At 40.4% G+C, this 25466-nt stretch overlaps 1 protein-coding gene and 2 long non-coding RNA genes across 4 annotated transcripts; all 3 read right to left on the bottom strand.

Annotated features, from left to right (window-relative positions):
• Window positions 1–12233: 12233 nt before the first annotated feature.
• Window positions 12234–13304, bottom strand: LOC123475302 (heat shock 70 kDa protein 4L-like). The gene is made up of 4 exons (XM_045177867.1): window positions 13163–13304; window positions 12948–13088; window positions 12782–12882; window positions 12234–12718 (listed from the first exon to the last, which is right to left on the bottom strand). The coding sequence occupies exons 2-4, from the start codon at window positions 13086–13088 to the stop codon at window positions 12382–12384; spliced, it is 579 nt and encodes a 192-aa protein (XP_045033802.1). The 5' UTR covers window positions 13163–13304; the 3' UTR covers window positions 12234–12381.
• Window positions 13305–13516: 212 nt separating this feature from the next.
• On the bottom strand, window positions 13517–13916 carry LOC123475303. Its single transcript, XR_006650332.1, has 2 exons — window positions 13879–13916; window positions 13517–13600 (listed from the first exon to the last, which is right to left on the bottom strand). It is a non-coding gene; the product is annotated as an uncharacterized LOC123475303 (long non-coding RNA).
• Window positions 13917–19839: 5923 nt separating this feature from the next.
• On the bottom strand, window positions 19840–20975 carry LOC116924373. 2 transcript variants are annotated; one of them, XR_006650271.1, is made up of 4 exons: window positions 20569–20975; window positions 20247–20389; window positions 20076–20117; window positions 19840–19991 (listed from the first exon to the last, which is right to left on the bottom strand). It is a non-coding gene; the product is annotated as an uncharacterized LOC116924373 (long non-coding RNA). The 2 variants fall into 2 exon arrangements; XR_006650272.1 differs by having other exon boundaries at window positions 20763–20975.
• Between the last annotated feature and the right edge of the window lie 4491 nt (window positions 20976–25466).

Genomic DNA, 25466 nt, shown 5'->3' with positions numbered 1-25466 from the left:
TCCCGCATCTTTTTTACTTTACTCAAGAGCTGATCTTCCACAACTGTCTTGTTGTGGTCAAGTTTTTCTTCTTTTCCTTCGATTCCGTCGTATAGGTTGTTTAGTCTTGACACGAATGCTCTGCAGTTTTCTTCCGGTTTCTGTTTTAGCTGCAACAATTTTTTCTTTAAGGCGGCTAGATCATAGGCGTCTTGGAATCTTGCTATGGTTGCCGATCGCCAGTCATCGTATTCAAGTTCATCTCCTTGCTCTGATACGTATTCTTCGTGCCAATCCAGAGCTTCACCTTTAAGTCTGTCTGAAAAGAAACGTAATTTCTGGGTGTCGTCCCAATTGTTGTTTCTTGCTACGTGCTCAGCTGTTTTAAGCCACTCCGTTATCATTTTGTCTGTGCTTTTTCCTTTGTATGGAGGTATGGATTTTTTATCTTCTCGAGAGAATAGTTCCCCCAATACTTTTACTATTGGCTGAGTAAAGGTTTTGATCATGTCTATTTCTTCTGCGGTAGGGGTTTTTTCTGTTGATTTTCTTATTGGGTTGTGTCTCGAAGTCTCAGCTTCCTCGGAAGTTTCGTGGTCAAGTCCCATGATTTTAAAATTTGGTTTCTCTTTGTTAAAAAGTTCGTTCTGTTTCTGCAATAATTCTATTGTTTTATTCTGGGACTCTAGTTGTTTTTTTAGAGTTTCAATAGTTTGCTGTTGTTTTAAAACGTGTTCGGTATCTAATTCGAAATGTAATGATTTGTCGTTTATTTCGCTTAGTGATGTTAGATCATTGATTTGTTCTATTAGTTTTGAAACTTCTCCTGTATGTTCTTCTGTTCTAGAATTGTCTGCGCTTTCTGCTTCGATGTAAAAAGCTTCTTTTTGCTTATACTCCACTAGACGTTCCTCAAGGCGTTGTATCTTGCTCTCCTGAGTTGAAATGAGTGTTTCTTTATCTCTTATTTGTCTTTCGAGGTTTCTATTCCTTGCGGCTAATTCTAGTTGCCCTTTGTGTAGACAGCTTCTTTCTCCCTTTGTTGTTTCGAGAGAGTTTTTCAATTCTCTTACCTCCTTTTCTAATTCGTTCTTTCTTTCTGGGCCTTTTCTTGTTTCTTAACGGTATTATAACTTTCTAGGAGTAACTTGTTTTCGTTTTGGAGTTTGTTTATATTTTCTTGACCTTCGGTTTCCACGTGTGCTGTGGTTTCTTCCTTCTTTGTCAACAGTTTTTTAAGATATTCTTCGTTTTCTGTGTTTTTTCGAATTATTTGTTCTAATTCACTGATTCGCTGATAAGTTTTTTCTAGTGAATTCTTTAAAAATTCGTTACTTTCTATTATTTTTTCGGTCGATTGATTTGGGTTCCTTTCTTTTTTTGCAATTTGTTTTTGTAAGTTAAAGTTTTCTAAACGGATTTCTTCTGTTCGTTTTTTCTCTGCGACTTGCTGCGCAAGTGCTTCTTCTTGGAGAACGGTGTTTACTTTGATCAAGAATTCTTTCTCTTTACCGTTAACAGTTTTTAACTGTTGTAAAAGAGTGTCTACGTTACTAAATTCTCCTCCGAGTGACTGAATCTGATCTCTTATAGTTTTTGTTGTTTTACTTATTGTCTCGTGAGTGATTTCGTCTGGCGTATTTAAAGTTTCTTTTAATATTGAGTACGCAAATTGGTATAAGGCGTTATGCGCCGCTGTATTTGCCTCTTTTTTTCTAGCTTCCAATTCTTTTATCGTGGTTGTTGTTGAAGTTGTTTGATAACTTTTTGATTTTTCCTTAGTATACTTGTATTCTAATTCAACTAATTCTTTCCAGCTGAGAATAAATGCGGCTCTTGGGGTTTTGATTTCAGAGTCAGGATTTGTTATATCATGGGTTTTCAAATTTGGGTTTAGTGATGGTGAAGTTTCGTTAGTTAAGTCTGGGTAAATGGAGTCGGTCCTGACAGTAGTGTGTGGTAAAAAAGATTTCTGCATTCGCTTACCGTGATGGATTTTGTTGACCGACGCAAGTAGAAGAGAGAAGAAGTAAAAAAAAAATTATTAGTACTTTATCCTCCTGATTCAATTATATTGTCTACTGTGTCGAAGTCTCTTATACCGGTGACAGAATCTTTTATTTCAATTTCAAGTCTCGTTGGGACCTCCAATTGTAAGATTTGCCAGGCGTGTATTTATTAGACTTCTACAATAGCAATACAATCAAACCAAGAAGCATGGCACTACTCTGAATATTGTTGCGAATAACACTGCTTTTATACAGATTTGCAAGTGGCACATTGGGTGTGGCTTTTGTCCACAGGCTCAGGGAAACGGATTAGGCCCGCGGGCACTTCCTCCACCGCCGTAGAAAAAGGTTATTTTTCTTCGCCCCTTTCAGAAATACAATTACCACTTATTAAAATCTGGATAAAATCTGTGGGGGAGGTATTGGCCTTAGTCGACACCGGGGCGAGCGTAACAACAGTAAAAAGTAAAACGATTCTTAATTCTTTCAAACTAAATAATAGTAAATCTTTGGTCATTTTACGTGGAATAGACAATCGGGTCGTCCATATTATTGATGAAATCCCGTTAGAAATTCATTGGTCCGGGACAAAAGTAGAAATTGAGAAAGTAGCAGTCGTAGAATCAGCCCCTTTTGCTGTCATTCTAGGTGCTGATTGGATAGTGCAGAGTAGAACGAGTTGCATAGTTCAGGAGGGTAAAATCGTACCAATCGCATTTAAAGACGAGAGTGGAGCAACTAAAAGAAAAACAGAGTTAGACGTAAAATCTTTAAATGCGGGGGGAGGACGAATTAGAGTTGACAGACAAAACTGGAGGGGAAAACGAACCAATTATAGGCGACGACATCGTCGAGCATATTTCAAGAAATTTGCCCAACCGCTCATGGAAGAGCGGTACGGTTTCGTTCAAACCGTCGAAATTGGTATGTATCCCGCAAGATTCCATGCTTTTTGTGTATGGGAAAATTCCAATTAACTATTCAGGGACGGTCATCGTTAAAAACACTTGTTCTAGGCACCCCGAAAAATCGTGGATAATCCCATCTTGTTTGGTCACGGTAACAGACGGTAAACTAAAAATTCCTGTCGTGAATCTCAGTCAGAAGACGTTAAGACTACGTCGGAGTGAGCTGGTCGCGCAAGTCAGTCTAGATTTTGAATTCCAGGTGTCCGTAGTGAAAAATGGCGTGCCAGAACCGGAGCCATCGGCCGTAACATGCGTTGCGTTACAAGCGAAGGAAATACCCAAGATCCGATCGGAGATCAAGATGGGTGACGGCCTTTCTTTGGCAGAGGAAAGGGAAATCCTTAATTTGCTCGCTAAACATTGCCAATGTTCCCCATCTGGAGTAGACAAAATTGGATGTACAGGTAACGTTGAACACACTATCCAGACAGGTGAAGCTAACCCTGTTTTCTGCCAGCCTTATAGGGTATCTAAATTCGAACGCGATCTCATCAACGAAAAAGTGGGCGAAATGCTTCGAGATGGCATTATTCAACCTTCCCAAAGTCCTTGGTCTTCACCCGTGGTTCTCGTCAGAAAAAAATCAGGAGATCATCGGTTTTGCGTGGACTATCGGCGATTGAACGCCGTCACGAAAAGGGACGTGTACCCCTTACCTAGGATGGATGACGTTTTCGATTGTTTGGCTGGAGCCAAGATTTTTTCGTCCCTCGACTTAGCCAGCGGCTATTGGCAAGTTTCGGTTGCAGATAGTGATCGCTACAAGACAGCGTTTGTGACCCCCGACGGCCTATTTGAATTTAAAAGACTACCGTTCGGTCTTGCAAATGCACCAGCTACTTTCCAGCGGCTTATGGATCGTGTACTAGGGCGACTAAAGTGGAAAATGTGCCTCGTCTATTTGGACGATATTTTGGTGTTCGGGAAGACATTTGGGGAACACCAGGAGAGATTGCAGCAAGTGCTCGTGGCGCTAGAAAAAGCCAATTTAACCCTCAATCTAAGAAAATGTGTGTTTGGAACGTCTCGGGTGAAACATTTGGGGCATGTTATCAGTGGGGAGGGGAATTTGCCCCGATCCAGAAAAAGTCTCGGCGTTGACTGATTTCCCAGTCAATAATGTAAAATCTTTGAGAGCCTTTTTAGGCCTAGCTTCTTTTTACAGAAAGTTTATAGCGGATTTTGCGGCCATTGCACATCCACTACACGCCCTGCTGAAAAAGAATGCGAGATGGGATTGGGGAGAAACTCAGGAGAAGGCAAAAGGAACCCTTGTCAAGCGGCTATGCCACACGCCCGTCTTAGCCCACTTTGATGACAAGCTGGAGGTAGAAATCCAGACGGACGCGAGTTATCTCGGCCTGGGAGCCGTTTTGATGCAACCCGCCGAGAACGGGCCAAGACCCGTCGCTTTTATTAGCAGGCGTCTGACAGATGCGGAAGGTAGGTATCATTCTAACGAGTTAGAATGTCTTGCCCTTGTGTGGGCTTTAAAAAATTTCGATGTTACGTCTATGGACGTCCATTTCAAGTAAAGACTGATAATTCAGCTGTGAAGTGGTTATTTTCAAAAAAAGAGTTAGTAGGTAAATTTTCTAGGTGGGTTCTTGAATTGCAAGAATACGATTTTCACGTTGGGCACATAAAGGGTGCCGAAAATCCCGTAGCGGATGCTCTCTCACGGAACCCTGCCGTACCTCTAACGGTAACTGGGACCTCCATGACAGAACATCTTAGCTGCGTTCTAAAATCAAACAATTACTCAATGGCTGAAGTGGCGTATCTGCAACAAATTGATAGTCAGATCCGACCACTCTTTACTAACCTATCTACTAACCCAGACTCTGAATTTGTTTTATTTAAGGGGGTCTTATTTAAAAGAAATTCCATTGATAGAGGGCGGAAGTTTTTGTTAGTAGTTCCCTCCACTATGCGTAGAGAAATTTTGAGCCGTAACCACGACGACCCGACAAGTGGTCATTTTGGTATTGAAAAGACCCTTTCCCGATTGTCTGATCGTTTTTGGTGGCCACGAATGGCAAAACATGTTCGTAATTTTGTGTTGTCCTGTGTTCATTGTCAGTGTTTTAAGCACGTATCTCGTCCCCACGCCGGCCTTCTGGAGCCTATCCCCCCACCATCACACCCATTCCATACAATCGGCGTCGACCACTTGGGGCCGCTGAAGGAAACTGACGGAGGCAATGTGCACGTAGTCGTCGCCATCGACTACTTAACGAAGTGGGTCGAAGCAGAGGCTGTACCAACTACGGCAACAATTCATCTAGCCCGGTTCATTAAAAACCAAGTAATCAACCGACACGGCGTGCCGATTCGGATTATAAGTGATCAAGGCAGTGCGTTCACCAGTGCCGAGATGGACGAGGAGGTAAGGCTTTGGGGTGTAAAGCATGTCCTCGCTTCAGCGGAACACCCACAAACAAATGGACTTATCGAACGGATGAATAGGTCACTGACGTCCGCGCTTGCTGCTTACCTAAACCCAACCCATAACAACTGGGACAACTTACTTCCGGACGCGATTGCAGCCATTAACACCGCAAAGCAGTCGACCACAGAATATTCGCCATTCCAGCTCGTATATGGTCGTACACCTAATCACGCAGGTGACAACGCATTTGATTGGCCTAATGAGTGCCCAGAGACGCGTGAAGAGTTTCTGCGTCGTGTTAGTGCAATGCGCCGGGCAGTACGCCTAAAGATAACTTGCAAACAAAAAAATACAAGTGTTATACTGACAAACGTCGACGATCGGTAGCTCCCTTTAAACCGGGTGATACAGTGCTAGTGCGCCGAAACATAAAGAAGATTGGCTTATCAAAAAAATTTCTCCCTAAATTTGTCGGTCCATTCCAGATTGTGCGTCAAGTGTGCCCAACAACCTACCTCGTAGAAGACTTACCGGCCAAAAGGATACGGAAGAGGTGGAGGCGATTCAACGCTCACGTATGTCAACTCAAGTTATTTCGACTTAGAGTAGAGGAAGAAATTGACGATGAAGTTAGCGAGAATGAGGCCGAAGACGTTGATGACAGCGAAACTGGGTCTAGCACCATCATAAGCGGCCATGCGCGAAAAACTCAGGTGGTCCCGTCACCTGTGCTTACCCTGCCTCCTCCGATAGCGTCAATAACTCCCGCCGCAACAACTGGAGCCCAGTACAACTAGGCATGGAAGAATCCGACAGAAGCCAAGATGGCAGCTTGATTACGTCATGGAAAAACCTTAGAAGCCTTGGCCGGTGTTGTCGAATTACTTGTCTTCCCTATTTTTTTTTTTTGTTTTGTTTTTGTCTCTTTTTTTGTTTTTTTTTGTATTTTCCCTCCCAATTTGTGTCTTTTTTCTCCAATCCGTTGCAATTATTACCATGTAGCTTAATGTTATTATAATTGTCCTGTTGCTATTTAATTCATTTCCACGTGAATCAAATCCTATCGATGGAATTTAAGTTAAGGTGAGCTTCCGCCCAAGTCGTAGTAGCTCTATCTGGGGTAGTTAAGAGCAGTTCATTAGTTACTCTTCCCTTTCCTCGTACTTTCCTTCTTGTGTCTATAATCCCCTACTTGTCAGTCGCCGCGCCAATTCCATTCACACGTTGGCGTTGCTCATGAAGTGTTTTCCTCTCTTGTCTCCTTTCTGTTCCTTTGTTTCAGTTGTTTGAAATATTTTTTTTTTTTTTTTTTTCTCCTTTTTTTTGCGTCTCGCTTGGCGCTAGAATATTAGAGAGAAATGCGCCTTTCATTAGCTGTGTTCAGTGTTTACTTTCTTGTATTTATGTTTTGTGTTGGTATGGAAAGTCGCAGGCAGAAAGCGAAACGCAGGTCAGGAAGGGCCGAATGTTGCGGGCAGGCCATCTCGGCCTAACCGCTAGAAGGCCTAGGCCGTTTATGCTTGATTATTGTATCGCCAGATGGGGCGACCCCCCTTTTTTCCCTCACCCTTTTTTGCACACACTCTCGGCCGAAGACAAACGGCGAGGGTGTGTGGCAGTTGTTCTTTGGCTTTGATTCAAGAGGGAGCTCTGACGGTGGTCTGTCTGGCTGCCCCTCGCGGTAAATACATTGTTGAATAGTTCCTTAAGTAGCGTACGTCTCAATTCTTTAGTTCAGTTTCTTGTTAAACCGTAACACTTGCTAGTCCCAAAAATGAACTCAATTCTTTTGTGTTTTTAGGTGCAGGGTAATTAATAATTGATTCCAATTTTTTAAAATTTGGTGTTATGCCTTGTTCTGATACTATGTAACCTAAATAGTCCAACTTCTCTTGAAAGAATTCGCATTTTTTTCGTTTTAGTTTTAAACCCGCTTTTGTCAACAATTTAAAAACTTCTTCTAAATGTTTTATATGTTCGTCAATCGAACAACTGAAAACAATAATGTCATCTAGATAAACCAATGCAAACTTAAAAAGTACATCTTTCAGGATGTTATTCATTGCTCTTTGAAAAGGGCTTGGTGCATTTGTTAATCCAAATGGCATACGATTGAATTCATATTGTCCAAATTCACATATAAAGGCTGTTTTATATTTATCGCTTTCTTCTATTTCTATTTGCCAGTATCCGCTTAATAAATCCAGTGTTGAAAAATACTTTGAACCGCACAATGCATCTACGGTATCATCTATTCTAGGTAAGGGATATCTATCTTTTATTGTAATTTTGTTTAATTGTCTATAGTCAATGCACATTCTCATTTCACCATCTTTTTTGTTAACCATTACGATTGCTGCTGAGAATGGACTATGACTTTCTCTTATTATTTTATTTTGTAGCATATTATCAATCTTCGATTTTACCGTATTTTTTAGCGTTTCAGGCGTTCTACGCAGACGCTGATTAATTGGTGCGCTAGCTCCCGTATTATTGAAATGTTTGACATTAATAGCCAACCCAAGGTCTGATTCTTTATCTGCAAACAATCTTTCGTTTTTTACAAGCAACCATTCAATTTTTGTTTTTACTTCATCAGGAAAATTGGGTATTTTAAAGTCCTTCTTTTCTAATTTTCTATTTTCCTGATTTGATACATCTAATTGACTAAAAGCTTCTAAATTAATGTAGTCTTTTGTAGTTAATGGAAGTTCCTCTTCTTCTACATTGGATAAAGGTCTTAGTGGGATATTTATTCCCACTTCGGAAAAAGTTATGCTATACAATGGCAATATACTCTCGCAAAAACTATGTTCTACTCCATAGTGATCATAACTGATCTGCTTATTTTTAGTGTTAATTTTTACGTTATTGCTAGCTAAGAAATCTAATCCTAAGATACAATTTTCATTAAGATTTTCCATTACATAAAAGTTGTGGTTAATGAAATGATTCTTATTTATTGTTATTTTAAATTCATATTGGCCTAATGATTTTAGCTCTTGTCCTGATACTGTCCTAAATATCGGATCATCGCTATTTATTATTTGTTTTAAATTTTTATTACTTATGTTAAAATAAAAGCTAGATGAAATTAAACTTGCTGCTGCACCAGTGTCTACTAAAGCTTTTGTTTCTTTTTCACAAATTCTAATTGGGATACGTATAAGTTTAGGTATTTCCGCCGTAAAGTTAGGTTTTACATGATAGTGATTAATGCTATTGGAATTATAGAGTGAGTGGTTTCCTACATTTGACGTCGTGGTTGACGGTTGATACGTGCCATATCTGTCCAACATTCTCTTGCAATGTGTCCTTTTTTATTGCACTTGTAGCACGTAATGTCACTGTTTTTCGCTGGTTGTGTGTTGTGAAAAGGTTGACCTCGTGGTTGATACTGATCACCAGTCGATTCACGCCATGATTGATTTTGAGGGTTCCCAAAATTTGAGGATTGGTAAATATTCCTTCGCGGTGGATACAAACTATTCTGTGGCCGTTGAAATTGTCTTTGGTTTAGCTGCCGTTGGCCATTTTGATGTGGCCCGTATGAATAAGGAGTCTGGCGTTGCGTTGTTGGGTCTTGAAAACTTTCCCTTCCCCTCTGGGCGTTATAGTTTTCTCTATATGGGCTGGCTTCTCTGCTTCTGGAAAAACTTGGTTCTCGGCTGCGTGAGTAGCTTGATTCGCGGCTGTTTTGCTGATTATTGTTAAATCGCACTCTCGGATACTGTGGTCTTGAATTGTGTTCCCGTGATTGTGATCTGCGGGGCTCGTATTGGTCATTGGCTGCAATGACTGCAGTTTTTTCCTGTGATATTTCATTTTTATTAGCACATTCCATCTCTAAAATTTTCTGTCTTAATTTCTCTATTTCGAAATCCTGTTGTTTTCCATGGTGTGCAATGCCGGCAATGACTGCTGTTAGTTCTTTGTCGTCATCGTTTTCTTTGTTTTGCAAGATCTGTTCCGAAATAAACAGTTGTTTGCATAGTGCATCGAAGTCGTTGGCATCTTCTGGCATTCGTAGGTAAAGTTCCGTTTTTATTTTTGGTAAGATCCCTTGGATTAAAATTTTAATTTTGGTGGTATCCCGCATCTTTTTTACTTTACTCAAGAGCTGATCTTCCACAACTGTCTTGTTGTGGTCAAGTTTTCCTTCTTTTCCTTCGATTCCGTCGTATAGGTTGTTTAGTCTTGACACGAATGCTCTGCAGTTTTCTTCCGGTTTCTGTTTTAGCTGCAACAATTTTTTCTTTAAGGCGGCTAGATCATAGGCGTCTTGGAATCTTGCTATGGTTGCCGATCGCCAGTCATCGTATTCAAGTTCATCTCCTTGCTCTGATACGTATTCTTCGTGCCAATCCAGAGCTTCACCTTTAAGTCTGTCTGAAAAGAAACGTAATTTCTGGGTGTCGTCCCAATTGTTGTTTCTTGCTACGTGCTCAGCTGTTTTAAGCCACTCCGTTATCATTTTGTCTGTGCTTTTTCCTTTGTATGGAGGTATGGATTTTTTATCTTCTCGAGAGAATAGTTCCCCCAATACTTTTACTATTGGCTGAGTAAAGGTTTTGATCATGTCTATTTCTTCTGCGGTAGGGGTTTTTTCTGTTGATTTTCTTATTGGGTTGTGTCTCGAAGTCTCAGCTTCCTCGGAAGTTTCGTGGTCAAGTCCCATGATTTTAAAATTTGGTTTCTCTTTGTTAAAAAGTTCGTTCTGTTTCTGCAATAATTCTATTGTTTTATTCTGGGACTCTAGTTGTTTTTTTAGAGTTTCAATAGTTTGCTGTTGTTTTAAAACGTGTTCGGTATCTAATTCGAAATGTAATGATTTGTCGTTTATTTCGCTTAGTGATGTTAGATCATTGATTTGTTCTATTAGTTTTGAAACTTCTCCTGTATGTTCTTCTGTTCTAGAATTGTCTGCGCTTTCTGCTTCGATGTAAAAAGCTTCTTTTTGCTTATACTCCACTAGACGTTCCTCAAGGCGTTGTATCTTGCTCTCCTGAGTTGAAATGAGTGTTTCTTTATCTCTTATTTGTCTTTCGAGGTTTCTATTCCTTGCGGCTAATTCTAGTTGCCCTTTGTGTAGACAGCTTCTTTCTCCCTTTGTTGTTTCGAGAGAGTTTTTCAATTCTCTTACCTCCTTTTCTAATTCGTTCTTTCTTTCTGGGCCTTTTCTTGTTTCTTAACGGTATTATAACTTTCTAGGAGTAACTTGTTTTCGTTTTGGAGTTTGTTTATATTTTCTTGACCTTCGGTTTCCACGTGTGCTGTGGTTTCTTCCTTCTTTGTCAACAGTTTTTTAAGATATTCTTCGTTTTCTGTGTTTTTTCGAATTATTTGTTCTAATTCACTGATTCGCTGATAAGTTTTTTCTAGTGAATTCTTTAAAAATTCGTTACTTTCTATTATTTTTTCGGTCGATTGATTTGGGTTCCTTTCTTTTTTTGCAATTTGTTTTTGTAAGTTAAAGTTTTCTAAACGGATTTCTTCTGTTCGTTTTTTCTCTGCGACTTGTTGCGCAAGTGCTTCTTCTTGGAGAACGGTGTTTACTTTGATCAAGAATTCTTTCTCTTTACCGTTAACAGTTTTTAACTGTTGTAAAAGAGTGTCTACGTTACTAAATTCTCCTCCGAGTGACTGAATCTGATCTCTTATAGTTTTTGTTGTTTTACTTATTGTCTCGTGAGTGATTTCGTCTGGCGTATTTAAAGTTTCTTTTAATATTGAGTACGCAAATTGGTATAAGGCGTTATGCGCCGCTGTATTTGCCTCTTTTTTTCTAGCTTCCAATTCTTTTATCGTGGTTGTTGTTGAAGTTGTTTGATAACTTTTTGATTTTTCCTTAGTATACTTGTATTCTAATTCAACTAATTCTTTCCAGCTGAGAATAAATGCGGCTCTTGGGGTTTTGATTTCAGAGTCAGGATTTGTTATATCATGGGTTTTCAAATTTGGGTTTAGTGATGGTGAAGTTTCGTTAGTTAAGTCTGGGTAAATGGAGTCGGTCCTGACAGTAGTGTGTGGTAAAAAAGATTTCTGCATTCGCTTACCGTGATGGATTTTGTTGACCGACGCAAGTAGAAGAGAGAAGAAGTAAAAAAAAAATTATTAGTACTTTATCCTCCTGATTCAATTATATTGTCTACTGTGTCGAAGTCTCTTATACCGGTGACAGAATCTTTTATTTCAATTTCAAGTCTCGTTGGGACCTCCAATTGTAAGATTTGCCAGGCGTGTATTTATTAGACTTCTACAATAGCAATACAATCAAACCAAGAAGCATGGCACTACTCTGAATATTGTTGCGAATAACACTGCTTTTATACAGATTTGCAAGTGGCACATTGGGTGTGGCTTAGATAGCGGTGGCGTGTGGCAACTTGGTCATGTGGGCTTTGCCTTTGTGTACACCTTGCGTACACTCAATGTCCGTGCAGATTTGCCATCTTCTGTAAAGCGTAAATAATGCAGTTGGCTCGTTACAATGGTTACCCATGTTCGTTCCATTTTAGAATGCAAGAAGGGAAAGAAGTCTGACTGGAACAAACATGGTTACCCATATTCGTTCCATTTCAGAATGCAAAAAGGGAAAGAAGTCTGACTGGAACAAACATGGTTACCCAGGTAGCACACAGACTCTGTTTCAGGTCTGTTACAGATCTGTTTTTGAGAGTCTGTAAATTGTTTGTAGTGTCCCACTTTTACAGACTGTCACACAGGTCTGTGACAGACCTGACTTACAAAATCTGTATAACAGGTTTGTTACAGACCTGACTTACAAAATCTGTATAACAGGTTTGTTACATAACGCGTACCACAGTCTTTGTACTACCAACTGTTTACAGATCCGTCGTTTCAATAATACAAGTATACAACTCACGCGATTTAAAATTTGTATTCAACACGCATTTCATTTTATACACCACTTACACATGATTGTCCAAGCAAAATTATGTAAAGCTTTATGAAATTTAGCAATAGTTTTCAATACGGAGCGCCCATCCATGCGACAAATTAAAAGATAAACTTACCCGTGCTCAACGTCTTCGCCGCTCCAATTCAAGTTGATTGCATAGGGCTGAAGATCGGTAAGAGAGAATTCACGGACCTTGAAACTGGGAGACAGCATGGCAGCCATAATAGCAGCGCCACGGGCAACGCATTCGTCCTGATTCAGAGTTGTGGAGGGTGGTTTGCCAAAGACCTGCTCGATTAGTGATTTGACAGCTGGGATACGAGTCGAGCCACCAATAAGTTCAATCTCAGAAATATCTTCCTGTTTCAGTCCCGATTCGGCAAGACATCGTCGCAATGTTTTTTCAACTCGTTCGAAGAGAGGGGCGCAAAGCTCTTCCATGTCGGATCTAAAAATATTCACATGAAACGACTTGATGACACATCAAAGAAGTATTTTAGCTTATATTTACCTTTTCATCTTTGCAGAGAAATCTCTTTCATCGATCAGGCATTCGACGTTAATAGGAAGGGCAGAGACGTTCGCAGACATTTGACGTTTCAATTTATCAACCTAAAAATATTGAACGTTATATTACTTATCTGACAAGCGCGAATGATTGTTATGTATTTTCAAACCTCAGCTAAGAGACGAATCCAGGAACGCTTGTTTTTGGTCACATCGCTTCCTGGCTTGTTAAATCCTTGTGCCAATTGATGAGCGATGGCAATATCGATAGAGCGTCCTCCCAAGGCAGGATCGAAGGTGCAGGCCAACATCTAGAGATAATAGAATAAATGTTATTGCACAATGGATGAAGTTAGGATGAAGTAATAACAATAAAAATGTATACCTTCACTTTGCCTTTGTGGAATGCTGAAATAGCAACCTGCAAAGCCGAAGAACCAAAATCAACGAAAGCGACATGACGGGCTGTTCGGCATTTGGCAGGTCAGTGGATCGAGGATGAAGTTGAAAGGCCTTTGGTTGGATTGCTGAATATCAGCAAACTAATCTCTCGTCAGTTTCCACCAACGGATTCCGTCTATTGAGCAGGGGCGAGGGATTAACCTGAAACGAGAATGGAAGTGACTTTAGATTTTTTAAATATCATGGAAGTGTAACGACAGAAAGCAATACCTCTAAATAAGAGTGGGTCCATTCCAAGGATATGAGGATTGAATGTGTAGCAACCAAGGGGTCAACAAAAACCCTTTTTTGACCATGGTGTTGGCCTTTTATTTTTCTCGAAAGGACAATCTGATAGCTTTCAGTCAGTCTAATTGCAAATCTAAAGCAAAATCAAAATTAGAAATAAACCAAGAATAATGAAAACTATTGCAATAACCTACAGATCGCTTTCCATCAACACACATAATAGCTTGGATGATACACGAGTAGTGGCAACTTTGAGCATGGTTAACAAAAACCCTTTTTTAACCATGGTGTTGGCCTTTTATTTGTCTCGAAAGGAAAAACTGATAGCTCTCAGTCAGTCTAAATGCAAATCTAAAGCAAAATCAAAATAAGAAATAAACCAAGAATAATGAAAACTATTATATAACCTACAGATCGCTTTCCATCAACACACATGTAGCACATGTTTTCATCATGATGTAACAATTACACAAAATACTTTAACAGGCCAAAACTTACAAGTGTGCTGAGAAGACATGAAAATTCCAATGAAAAGACATGACGACGAACTATCACTTGTCAACAACTGACCGGCTGGCGGCTGCTGGTAGGCGCAAGAGAGAGTCCCCCTAGCGGGGGCTAATAGATTTTTCCCTTTCCATAAACAAACACACACACAGTTTCGCCACCCAATCCGCCGGAATCGCTTTCCATCAACACACACGCAAAATATTCACCATAATTCCCAAAATATTTCAGCTGGAACGCCTTCCATAAACACACACACACACACAAATTTCTTTTTCGACTCACACAAAATGTCACCAAAAGCTAATAAAAAAACGACCGGCAGCAGTTCCTTCTCGCAACTTCGCCAAAACGCGACTAATGGTAGCGTAGCTGCCTCAGCGTGGGTGCGGTGGCGCTGGTATAGACTAAACTCATCTTCAAAGACGTTGCCACATAAACACGATTTCTATGTGTGTATAAAATTTTATTTCGTTTTATAAACGGCATGAAAAGCATTTATAAAACAGCTTGAGCAACAAGAAATAAACAAAAAAATTTAATGATTAATGTAGTTATGCTATGAAATATAGCATAACATAGTCTGACAAAATCTATGTTTTCAAGTGTGATCTCTTTAACTTGAATACATTTATTTAACTTTGATCACGTTGTCATTTTTTAACAGTTAGTCATCAACAAAGAAGTTGAGGAACATTTTAAAAATGTGTGCATATACTCATTTTGAAGCTCTGGGTCATCTCTATTTTCTTCCCTTGTCCTCTCAACAGTCATCACGGTCTTATCACGATCTTTAACAGTTACCACCGATCTTCTACTTCCATATCCGGAAACCGGAAGCTTTTCAACAAATTATATATATTCTTTCGACCTTTAACAATGTTTCCATTTTGCCTTGACCAAGATTTGAACCTTCAACCTTTCGAGTGCTGAGCTTAACTCTTTACCATTAGCCTAACACTGACTTATATAAGATGTCATCTGGCTGCATGGTATTACACTGTAATATATGAGAAAACATTTAAGTCTGTTTGCTATTGGGAATCCAGAAATGTACCATACCGGGGATACAGATACAGATCAGATTATTACTGACATAGGTGTTACAAGGGAAATACAAACCCGTAACATACCTGGGCCACAAACCCATAACAGATAATCACTGAAGTATGTTTTACATAGAAAACACAGGCCTGTAACATACCTGAGATACAGACACAAAACAGATGATTTATGTCATATGTTTTACAAGGAAAAAACAGACCTGTACCATATCAGGGGGTACCTACTGAGAACAGATGATTTCTGTCATATGTTTTACAAGGGAAATACAGACCCGTACCAGACATGTAGTACAGACACATAACAGAAATATATTTCACTCGGTAATACAGAGTAAAAACATGCATGTAACATACGTGTTAGACAGAAGAAAAACAGAATGTATTTTTACAGAGTAAAAACAGACAAGTGACAAACATGGGAAACAGAGCAAAATCAGAAACAATTTTCTCAAGTAAAAAACAGATCTGTAACAGGTCTGTAGTACAGTGAAAAACCAGAATTATGTATTACAGAAAGATTACAGATCTGTTCCAGATCAGTGAAACAAACTTTTACCAAATCCTGTAAAACAGAGCAATTCCAGACAAATTTCCTGTAAAACAGAGATGTAACAAGCCTGATACGTATCTGTTTCACAAGTATGTGAAACAGATCGGTTACAGGAGTCTGTAACAGCTCTGTGTGCTACCTGGGTACCTATGTTCGTTCCATTTCAGAGTACAATATTTACATAATTGTAATTAAACTTTTCTTCTATAATCAAATAAATAAGTTATCCAGCCGATAAATGTAAGCACAAATATCTATACAATAATCATAGTCAATTAAAAATTCCTATGTTCTTAACGATCCTTCAGCTGCAACAAATAAGCAAATCCGTGCGTCACTGGATTGGGAGTCCTTTTGTCGCTGGATGAGGAGTTCCTATGTCGTAAAGAACACTCGAAAAAAAAAGAAAACCAAAACAAAAAGATTCCAAACGTCTATTACCCGGGAGTTCGAACGTCAATTGCCTGGGAGTCCACTCGTCGTTTAACTGGAAGTCTTTTCGTCGCTGAGTACTGGTCGAGTATTCTGCTAATTGGGTTCAGCAACATTTTGTTGTGTGTCCAAATGTCGGGAACCACTAGTCCTAAAGTCGATGGGCAGATGTCCTGGCGTCGTGTGCCAGATGTCCAAGTGTCGGAAACCTGCAACCAAAAGTCGTTTACCCTGGAGTCCTTTTGGTAACTCGCCCGAAAGAGTGCATGCCATTTTTAGACACCACTTTTCTTTATCGCCACAAGTGATTGTTTTTCCTTCACCCTATCGCCACTGGTGCTTGTTTCTTTTTATATTTTTGGGTTCGGCCATTCCGAGAAGCTACAACTCTGCTAGATAATTATTGCCTTTTTCCCCTCCATGCGTTTGGATCAATCAATAGCAAAATTTAATACCCTAACGGACATTAACTAAGAAGAACTCACAGCAGCTCATTCCGACTTCTTAAGGCTGCATCACCACAACTTCGAGGAGTCGGAGGGTCACGACAAGAATTTGTTTACATTTCTGCCTGATTTATATAAAACATAATAACAAAATATTTGTGAAGGTTAACTGCAGAGAACATGAAAAAAGAGTGGGTTTGGTATTCCTATTAATCCACCGTTTATAATTCATGTGGACACCTAATTTCCTCAACGCAACTAAATAGCTATATAAATTATACCAGACTGATAAATACCAATTGGTCGTGTAGTAGGGGAGAACGGGGTCAAACTGGACAAAAAATTTCTTTTCTCTTTATTTAGATTTCTATGTTCTTTTTCTAATATTTATTTTTAGTTAATGGTGCAGCACCTTCTTGGGTAACTCCACAATTTTTTTGTTATTTTTAAGTCTTAAAATAAACGAGTTATAAGGATTTTAATGAAGTCGGTTTTTTAAAGTTTGTATTTAAACGGCGGGGCGAAACTGGACAGGGACGGTGTGAGATTGGACACTGCCAGTTTTCCTCATAAGGAGACATAAAATAAATTAAAAAAAAATATGGGTAGACTGCTTATTCAATATTTTATTCATTCATATTGAAATATTTGCAATAGAAATGAAAAATAGAGAGTTATGTCATTTTTCCGAAATAGGGGGCTGAAATGGACAATTTGTAGGCGGGTAGAGTAAAATGGGAGGGCTTAACAGAGTATCGAGTATCGATTTGTCAAACGGGCGTATATGGCTTCTCCACAAGCACCTCCCACTCCAATATCGAAGTTGTCCGATATGACCCCAAAACTGTGTGTCCAAAATGACCCAACCCGGTGCTATTTAGTATTTCGTTAATAACTCAACACTGGAAAGGCATTAAAATTTCAGTTTTTTATCAATAATTAAAGAAATGAATTGGCTATTTCACATATCATTATTTTATTCATTTGTAGTGTTTTTCACTTTAAAAATGCTTACAGTAATAGGGAAGAATATTACATCAAACAGTGCCATTTTTTTAATTCTGCGATAACAAGAACAATAATGATTCGATTTTAATCAATATTTTTTCTAGAACGTTAAACATTGCAGTCTATACAAAAATTAAAAAAAAAAAAATTTTTGCCATAACATGTAGCACTTAGGGTCTTTGTCCAATATGACCCGTGTCCAAGTTGACCCCGTTCTCCCCTACTTGGGAGGCTCGGTGTAGTAGCTCGGGGCAGCATATGTTGTCGTGTAATACTCGGCCTTCTTCGTTGTGTAGTACGCGGGAGCCTTAGTGGTGTAGTAGGACGCCGGAGTGGTGTAGTACCCGGATGAAGACGATCCCATCGGTCCACCCACGGCCTCTCCAGCCACCAAAGAAACAACAACCAACAGCAGCATTGTGACGTAGTTAGCTGCAAATTGAAGAAGAATGCGGTTTAAGGTATGATCTGAACAAATAGCCTTATAAAACATAATGCATCAGTTCTTTACAATATCCAAGAGTCAATAAATGAGCCTGGTTTTCCCATAACTACAAGATGTAAATCCTGAGTACAGAAAACTAAACAATACGATCATCACTTTGAAAATCTTGCTAGAAATTCCGGTTCAAAACATGTTTGATAAAAATGACAGGCTTCAACGAGAAAAATAGAATTCATTCAAAACAACAGTGAGATTAACGTAAGATATTTACCCATGATAATAAGTGAAATTTGACTTGGTAACGAACAGCTGGATAACACGACTCTCTTTACTACCATTGCTGATCGATGAGTCCACTCGACTAATTCAAATTGAATTTTGTCCTCATTTTATAAGAATTTTTGTCAGCCTGATGTGCACGCCACTAGCCCATGGCATTGAAAATTACAAGTGCTGTATGATGCTTACCCCTCCTTTATTGATATTTTCGCCTACCTTATGACATCCTCTTCCCCATTTCCTTCTCTTTTTGGCCGTTGGCAATTGCGATTTAAGGCCACGTATTTTCTTGTCTTACATTTTCATTCAAAACGTTATGATGGTAAAAAAAAAGAAGGATGTGTCCCTTAATGCCATTGCAATGTCAAACTCTAACTGGAATCGTAGGATTGACAATAATTGTCATAAATAAACAATAAAGATCCTACAAAGGTTGTCGTTGCGTTTTCAACGGGAAACTGATTGAATGACAAGGGACATTGCTTAATGCTTGTACGGGTAAATACAAATCTAAATATTGAAATCTAATCGTAAATTGAACGCGGCGATTAATATTTGCGCTCTCACCTCGTATAACTCTTAGCCTATGCATTCACTTATAAGTGCTAACATCGACCGCAAGGCGATATGGACATCTGGATTAGAATACCTTATACCGTTCGCTCGGCATCCGTCGCAGTTTGGTCCGGGAAAGGCACGGAAACAAAACTTTGGACCCGAGCGGCTCATCATCTGTGCGTGCTGGAGACCGAAAAATGTGATGTTTCGGACATCCGAAACAGGGCCGGCTGTGTTACGGACGAAAATCTGACACCTCAGCGCCCTAAGGGCACCGAATTTCCTATCCCGGGACAAAGCGGACCAGACGACAGCTCAGTGGCAAAATCGACACCGTAGAGAGTTCTCCCGATCCATGGACTACTAAATCTAGAGGACGGGACTCTTTTCCTATCTCGCCGTGTTAAAGCCCGTCGGGTGGGTCAATTTCACGGGGAAATATATAAAACACATCAATCGATAGAGCTTTAAAAGGCGGTTACAATTATGCAAATGGATTTTAGAAAATCTTTGAAATGAAATAGATATTTAAGTTTTAGGTTTAGGAGAACGGGAAGAAAGTCGTTTCACCGGTGCCCCCTAGCGACTAATGTAAGTTCTAGTTACCAAGTCCTTGTCAAACAAACAAAACAATACAAAGGTTCGACTGCTATTCTAGAAACGTTTTGTGTGTGACAGATTTTTTGACAAATTTTGCTGGTCGCAGACGTTTAGTTGTAAGAGCTTCTGGAACTTGGCCGCTAGGTAGCACCGATGAAACGGACTTTCTTCCCTTTCTCCTGTAAGGAAATAACAAATATCTAGAAAACTATTAATTACAAGTATAGGAACATTTATTAAGTCAACTAATAATTTTTTGTGCTTTTTTCACTGCTGATGTAAAAAAAATTACATGGCCGGCATAGGAAACCTCGAAGAGTCTCGTCCTCTAGATGTAGTAGTCCATGCCCGATCCTAGCCTTTTTTCAGAGACAATTCAATCTCGATTTTTTGTATCGAACTTTTCTGTTCATGTGAATCTCGTGCCAATACAAAGTGCTAGTTTTTCTCCACACTCTGATCAGCCGATTTATCGAACAGTCATTTACCCGTAACACTTTATTTACTTGACTTTCCTAGGTATTTCGGAAAAATCACGATTTTACAAATTTTGTGCTACAACTGGAATATGGGCTAGTTTAATATGCTGAGGCTCTCAATCTCTAGGCTGAGTCCTTGCTCACAGTTGTGTTAATCTATTAGAAGAATTAAAAATTTTTATTGATAAACCATACAGCATGTCATCTCAAATTAACTAAATAAAATAGTAAGGACATTACCAAATGCTGAATTGCTAGAAATTCTGCCTGGAAAATCTCATACTGACGCATGTAAAAATCATTGTCCATTGGTTGTTATACATACATTTAAAAACAAATCAAACATTATTTCAATGGTGGGTTTTGTAATTTATATACAATGAAAATCAAAATTGCATACTCATATTATACCTTTATTATTTGAACCAAAGGAGTCTTGCCGATATTTAAAGCGCAACTTCTTCGTGAAAAAAGACAGGCTTCTTGAGGCATCACTCACTACCACAGAATGGAGATGTCCTTGCCAACACACCATATTAAAACATCCCAAATGCCTGAAAAAAAAATTAGACAAATATACACATTTAGTGGGAAATCGTTGTGATGCCTAATAATATCTGTAAAAGTTTAAAAAATTTTTTGGTGATAAATAATACGTGGAAGAACTGCCTTCTCTAACTTAAATTCTTTTAGCAAAAACAAAGTGCATGTTAGAAACAAAAATAAATAAAACCTGGTAATCAAACCAAAATTAACACGATGCTCTCAATTAAATTATTTCCAATATTCCCAAGCGTGGTGCGATATCTACCAGATCCAGTTTCCCCCAAGCTACTGACAAGATTTTGAAAGATTTTAAGCAACAATGTAAATATAGTGTTGCATGAAGAAATTTACGGTGAAAACGAAGAAAGTTACTTCGAATACCAGGGGATCAGCAGAGAAATTTCCATTTCTGAAGACCTCCATTATCGCTGCTATGTGCTACCCTCAAACAAAATAGTTGGTGAAACTGCTGGAGGTGCTGGTTGCTGTCACGGACGGCATAATAATCGATCGACAAATACAATATTTAGTAGACTCCTCCTTCTTTTTCTTTGAGGGCGAGGTATATTTAAATCTCTCCAGTGGTCCTCAACTTTGTCCACTAGATGACATTGTAAACTGTCTATAAAATTTGACGCTGATCTCTGTAGTCTGTAAACTGTTTCTATCATCTGCCACTAGATGTCAGATGCTGGGCGGCAAATCGGTATGGCGACAGTAGAACTCCAAAGACAGTCCCACATAACACAAGGCAGTCCGTCGGATGTCCGACGGAAGGGTTCTGCTAGACTTTGTGGAGAGCAGACGTGTTTTAAAAGAGCTCCGGTTTTTATTGATGAAGTGTTTTAGCTCCTTGTATTATTTTTACATTTTATCCATTGACATCCAAAAATCCCTTAAAAACATTCTTATGCTTTAACCAAAACAAATATTGAATTTTTATGCATATATTTCTTTAATTTTAATACGCCATAGAATTTATTTATTTATTATTTTCATCCTTGATTTTTTTTTTTTCATTTGATTCCACACTTTCTTCGGTTTTTAAAATTTTTTTTATTCTTAACAATTTTTTTTTTTTTTTTTATTCACAATTTCTTCGGTTTAAATTTATTTTATATTTTTTTTTTTATTCTTCACTTAATTTTTTTTATTCCCCAATTTCTTCTGTTTTAATTTTTTTTATTCTTCACAAAATTATTTTATTTTTAATTTTTATTACTTAAAACGTCAATTTAGCTATATTTTTTCCTCTTTCTTAAATTTCTATGAATCCTTTCTCTCTATATTTATTTAGAATTTTCTCTTCAGATTTTTAATGGTTTATTTTTTATTTTTCTAACAATATTTTACCGATTTTTGCTTTACTTCTTTGGTTTTAGTCAATAAGAATTACTGTTTTATTCTTTCACATGTAAGTGGGCCCAGGGTAGCAATGGCAGAGGTAGGAGCATCTAGTAGAAATGCTACTAGAGTAAGACTCCATGGGACAATAATTAAAATCCCAGTTCCTCTGCCAAACATTTTAAAATGTGGGGAGAAATCCTGTCAAGGTGAGCGAGGTAGCGGTCCCTGGTCTGGGGATCGCAAGAGACAATTGGCGGAGACACACATAAAAGAAAGACATTCTAGGAGAGGGGTTCAGTACACCACCCAGTATGTCTGCCTTGGCTGTAAAAAGGAATTTAATTCCTTTATTTCAGCCGGCAGACATGCAAGACCTTGTACTGAGTCCCTTTCCTCCAGTATTCTCCGCCAATCCCTCGAACTAACCATTGCATCTGCAATGGATGGTTCTGCAGGGGTCTCTTAATCCCGCTCACTCTTCTCTCCCCACGTTTTCCCCTTCCAGAATTGAAGGGGACAAAATCATTTTAAAATACCCTGGTAAACCCACGAAATGTCCTAGGTGTGAGTGGACTACCTTGGCAACTAACACCAGAGCCATGGGTAGTATCCACAGACACCTGGAGACAGCCCACACACTCCGACTAGTTAAATATTGGGAATGCGGAGTGTGTGGATTTGCTGGAGATGGCCCTACACTAAAAGGACATTACCAAAGGTTACATTCTAATAACAACCCATCACCCTCCATCCGATTTGCTGGGATATCCAGTATGGATGGCTCCAACCGTGACTCTTCTGCTGCAGTGATCTCTCTAGAGGATGTTACTGCAACAGAAGACGAGCGGGATGAGCTATCCGTGGTGGAAATCCCAGCGATCGAGGAATCCCTTGGTAATGTCCTATCCCCAGCAAATTTTACCGCTAGCCCTATTTTAGATCTTGGGAGGGAGTTCGCCTCCTCTTTTAATACACAATATTTTAGTTGGCTTTATGAACTCCCCCCACAAGAAAATACTAGCCCCACAATTTTATTACAAGAGATTTTAGACCCTTCACCTAACCCCGAGACCTTAACCTTTGTCCCCAGTCAGCAAAGCAATCGAGGACGTAGTCATAACAGCTCAGAAGAGCAGAGCCAAAGAGACGACGATTTTGTCAGTCTCTGGGTTCCTGCCTTCTTGAGCTGTGAGACTCTACATGACCTAGACGACGTCCTCGAACGTTGCACAGCTGACTGGCTCCCTAAAGCACAAATTTTACAAGACCCTAGCCCTGAACAACCCCGAGGAAACCCTGAAAAAGAAAAAGAAACCAAAACCGGCAGATGCAGAAGGCCCGGCGACATATCAAGCAAAAGGCGTACGAGGCGAGGAAGATTCAGCGGCTCTTCAACATTTACCCAAGAAGAGCCGTTCGAGAGGTGCTCGAAGACCGTTCACCCTCCTACGATGGTACTGTACAAGCTGCGGAGGAATATCTCAAGAGGACTTACAACCGATTGAGACCATCTCCGCAGCAGTGCCAAAGTGCGAGGGAACTCTACGACACCTGCGACTGGTCCCAACCTTCAGAGGACCAGATGAACTTCCTTAATCGTGCGCCAACCCAACAAGAGCTTGAAGCTAAGCTTCGCCGGGCTACTAACACATCACCAGGGGTTGATGGCCTAGAATACCGTCATCTTAGAGCCATCGACCCCAACTGCATTCTGCTGGAAACAGTTTGTAAAATGGTTTGGAAGCTAGGGGTTCCTAATTGTTGGAAGACATCGCGAACTGTCCCCATTTTCAAGAAAGGGGACACTAGCGACTATTCCAACTTTAGACCAATATCCCTTCTTCCTACCATTTACAAACTGTTCTCGGGAGTGATCAGCCAGAGAATAACGCAAGTCGCTTCAGACCTTGGCTGGTTATCTCCCGAGCAAAAGGGTTTCCTCCCGGGGGTCCATGGTATTCAGGAACATACACAGCTCTTACAGACGGTTGTCGAGGAGACAAAGACCAAACGAAAGCACATGTCTATAGCATGGCTGGACATGTGCAACGCGTTTGGATCTGTGCCTCACGCCGTTCTGAATGAGCTGTTCACATCACTTCCAATACCAGAGGACCTCCGGCGCATCCTGGTGGACATATATTCGGAAAATCGGATGGATTTTGCCGTTGGGAAAGAATCCATCCGCATTTTCCCGACAGCAGGTGTTCGCCAGGGTGACGCTCTTAGTTCCCCTATTTTTAACCTGGCTTCCGAGCCCCTCGTCAGGGCCGGAAAGTCCAATATTAACCCCGGATTTTTATTATTTGGATCGCTCGTGAAAACCACGGCATATGCTGACGACATTGCCGTGGTTACAAATTCTCCCTCCGAGCTCCAAAACATTTTAAACGTTTTTACCCTCACCGCAAACACCTTGGGGCTGCAATTTAATGCCGGGAAGTGTGCTTGCCTGGTCTTCGACAAAGGCAAGCCGTCTGACGCCCAGTGCCGAATTGGTGATCAATTAATTCGGTGCTTGGGTCCAGACGACCAAGAAACATATCTTGGTACACCGATCGGAGGAAAATTGCGGTTCCGACCACCAACTGACCTTATCCCTAACCTCGACAAGATTGCCGCCTCCCACCTCGCACCATGGCAAAAACTTGAAATCTTCCGTAGCCACCTTCTTCCCTCCCTTTCCCATCACCTCGCTTCGGGTCGGGTCTTGAAAGACTGCCTTACCCAACTGGACACTGAGTGTAGGAAGTTTCTAGGCCTTATTTGCAACCTTCCCAATCACGCAACGGTCCCGTTTTTCTACGCGGACCGGCGGGTTGGGGGCCTAGGAACATGCCGCCTCACTGATGATGCCGATATCTGGACCATCGCCAGGGCTTGCTCAGCTCCTCACTTGTAGAGACCCTACAGTGAGGAACATATGCCGAGAGCAGCTCCATGACACCATCCGGCGAGGGTTCAGAAACGAGCATCCAGGAGTGTTGCCAGTTGGGGAATATCTTTCGGGATCCGTGGATGGGGGGCTCTACAGACTGAGGTACGCGGAGGCAGGGTCCAATCTTTGGACTCTTGCCCGCCAAGCTGCCAGACGACTGGGAGTGCGGATTGATGTATCCGGCGACGAAAATCTAAGAATTGTCGCCGATGACGTCTCCGTAAGCCCAGTCAAGGCAGTCCGCGGACTTCGGAAAGTAGCTCGGCAGCGCTATACCAGGGACCTAATTTCCGACAAGAGCCACCAGGGAGTAGTTGCCACTGGCCTCTCCCTGGAAGACAAGTCGAAAGAGATGGCTCGCCTGGTATCCTGCCGTACGCCCCTCTCCTTCCGAGACTGGAGATATCTTCACAGGGCCCGGCTCGACATCCTTCCTCTTCGGGGGCACTCGTGGTTTTGCTCACAGGAGCAAGACACGAGTTGCCGCCGATGCGGAAAGGAAAACGAGACCGGGTTTCATGTGCTTAACCACTGTGAAGAAGGTCTCCAGCTCGCCACCAAGAGGCACAACACCATCCAAGATCTCTTGGAGTCGCTGCTAGTCAAGCAGGGACACGACGTCACGATCAACAATGCCATCCCCGGGCAAAGGTTAAGACCAGATGTTGAATTTCAACTATCCGGTTCCCGGGTGATGGTCGACGTCGTGGTCTGCTATGACCAGCCAGGGAGTATGGAGAATGCCTACCAGCGGAAATATGATAAATATTCTTCGCATGGGAGGATTCTCCCCCTGGTTG

Source organism: Daphnia magna, linkage group LG8, assembly GCF_020631705.1.
Source record: "Daphnia magna isolate NIES linkage group LG8, ASM2063170v1.1, whole genome shotgun sequence".
NCBI classification, from domain to species: Eukaryota; Metazoa; Arthropoda; class Branchiopoda; order Diplostraca; family Daphniidae; genus Daphnia; species Daphnia magna.
This window is presented reverse-complemented; position numbering and strand designations above follow the sequence as displayed.

Excerpts from the sequence above, each read along its gene's own strand:
- LOC123475302 (XM_045177867.1), bottom strand. The coding sequence starts at position 13,088 with ATGTTGGCCTGCACCTTCGATCCTGCCTTGGGAGGACGCTCTATCGAT. Across the intron at positions 12,883-12,947 it reads GGATTCGTCTCTTAGCTGAG|GTTGATAAATTGAAACGTCA; the intron begins GTTTGAAAATAC and ends CAATATTTTTAG. Across the intron at positions 12,719-12,781 it reads TTCTCTGCAAAGATGAAAAG|ATCCGACATGGAAGAGCTTT; the intron begins GTAAATATAAGC and ends GAATATTTTTAG.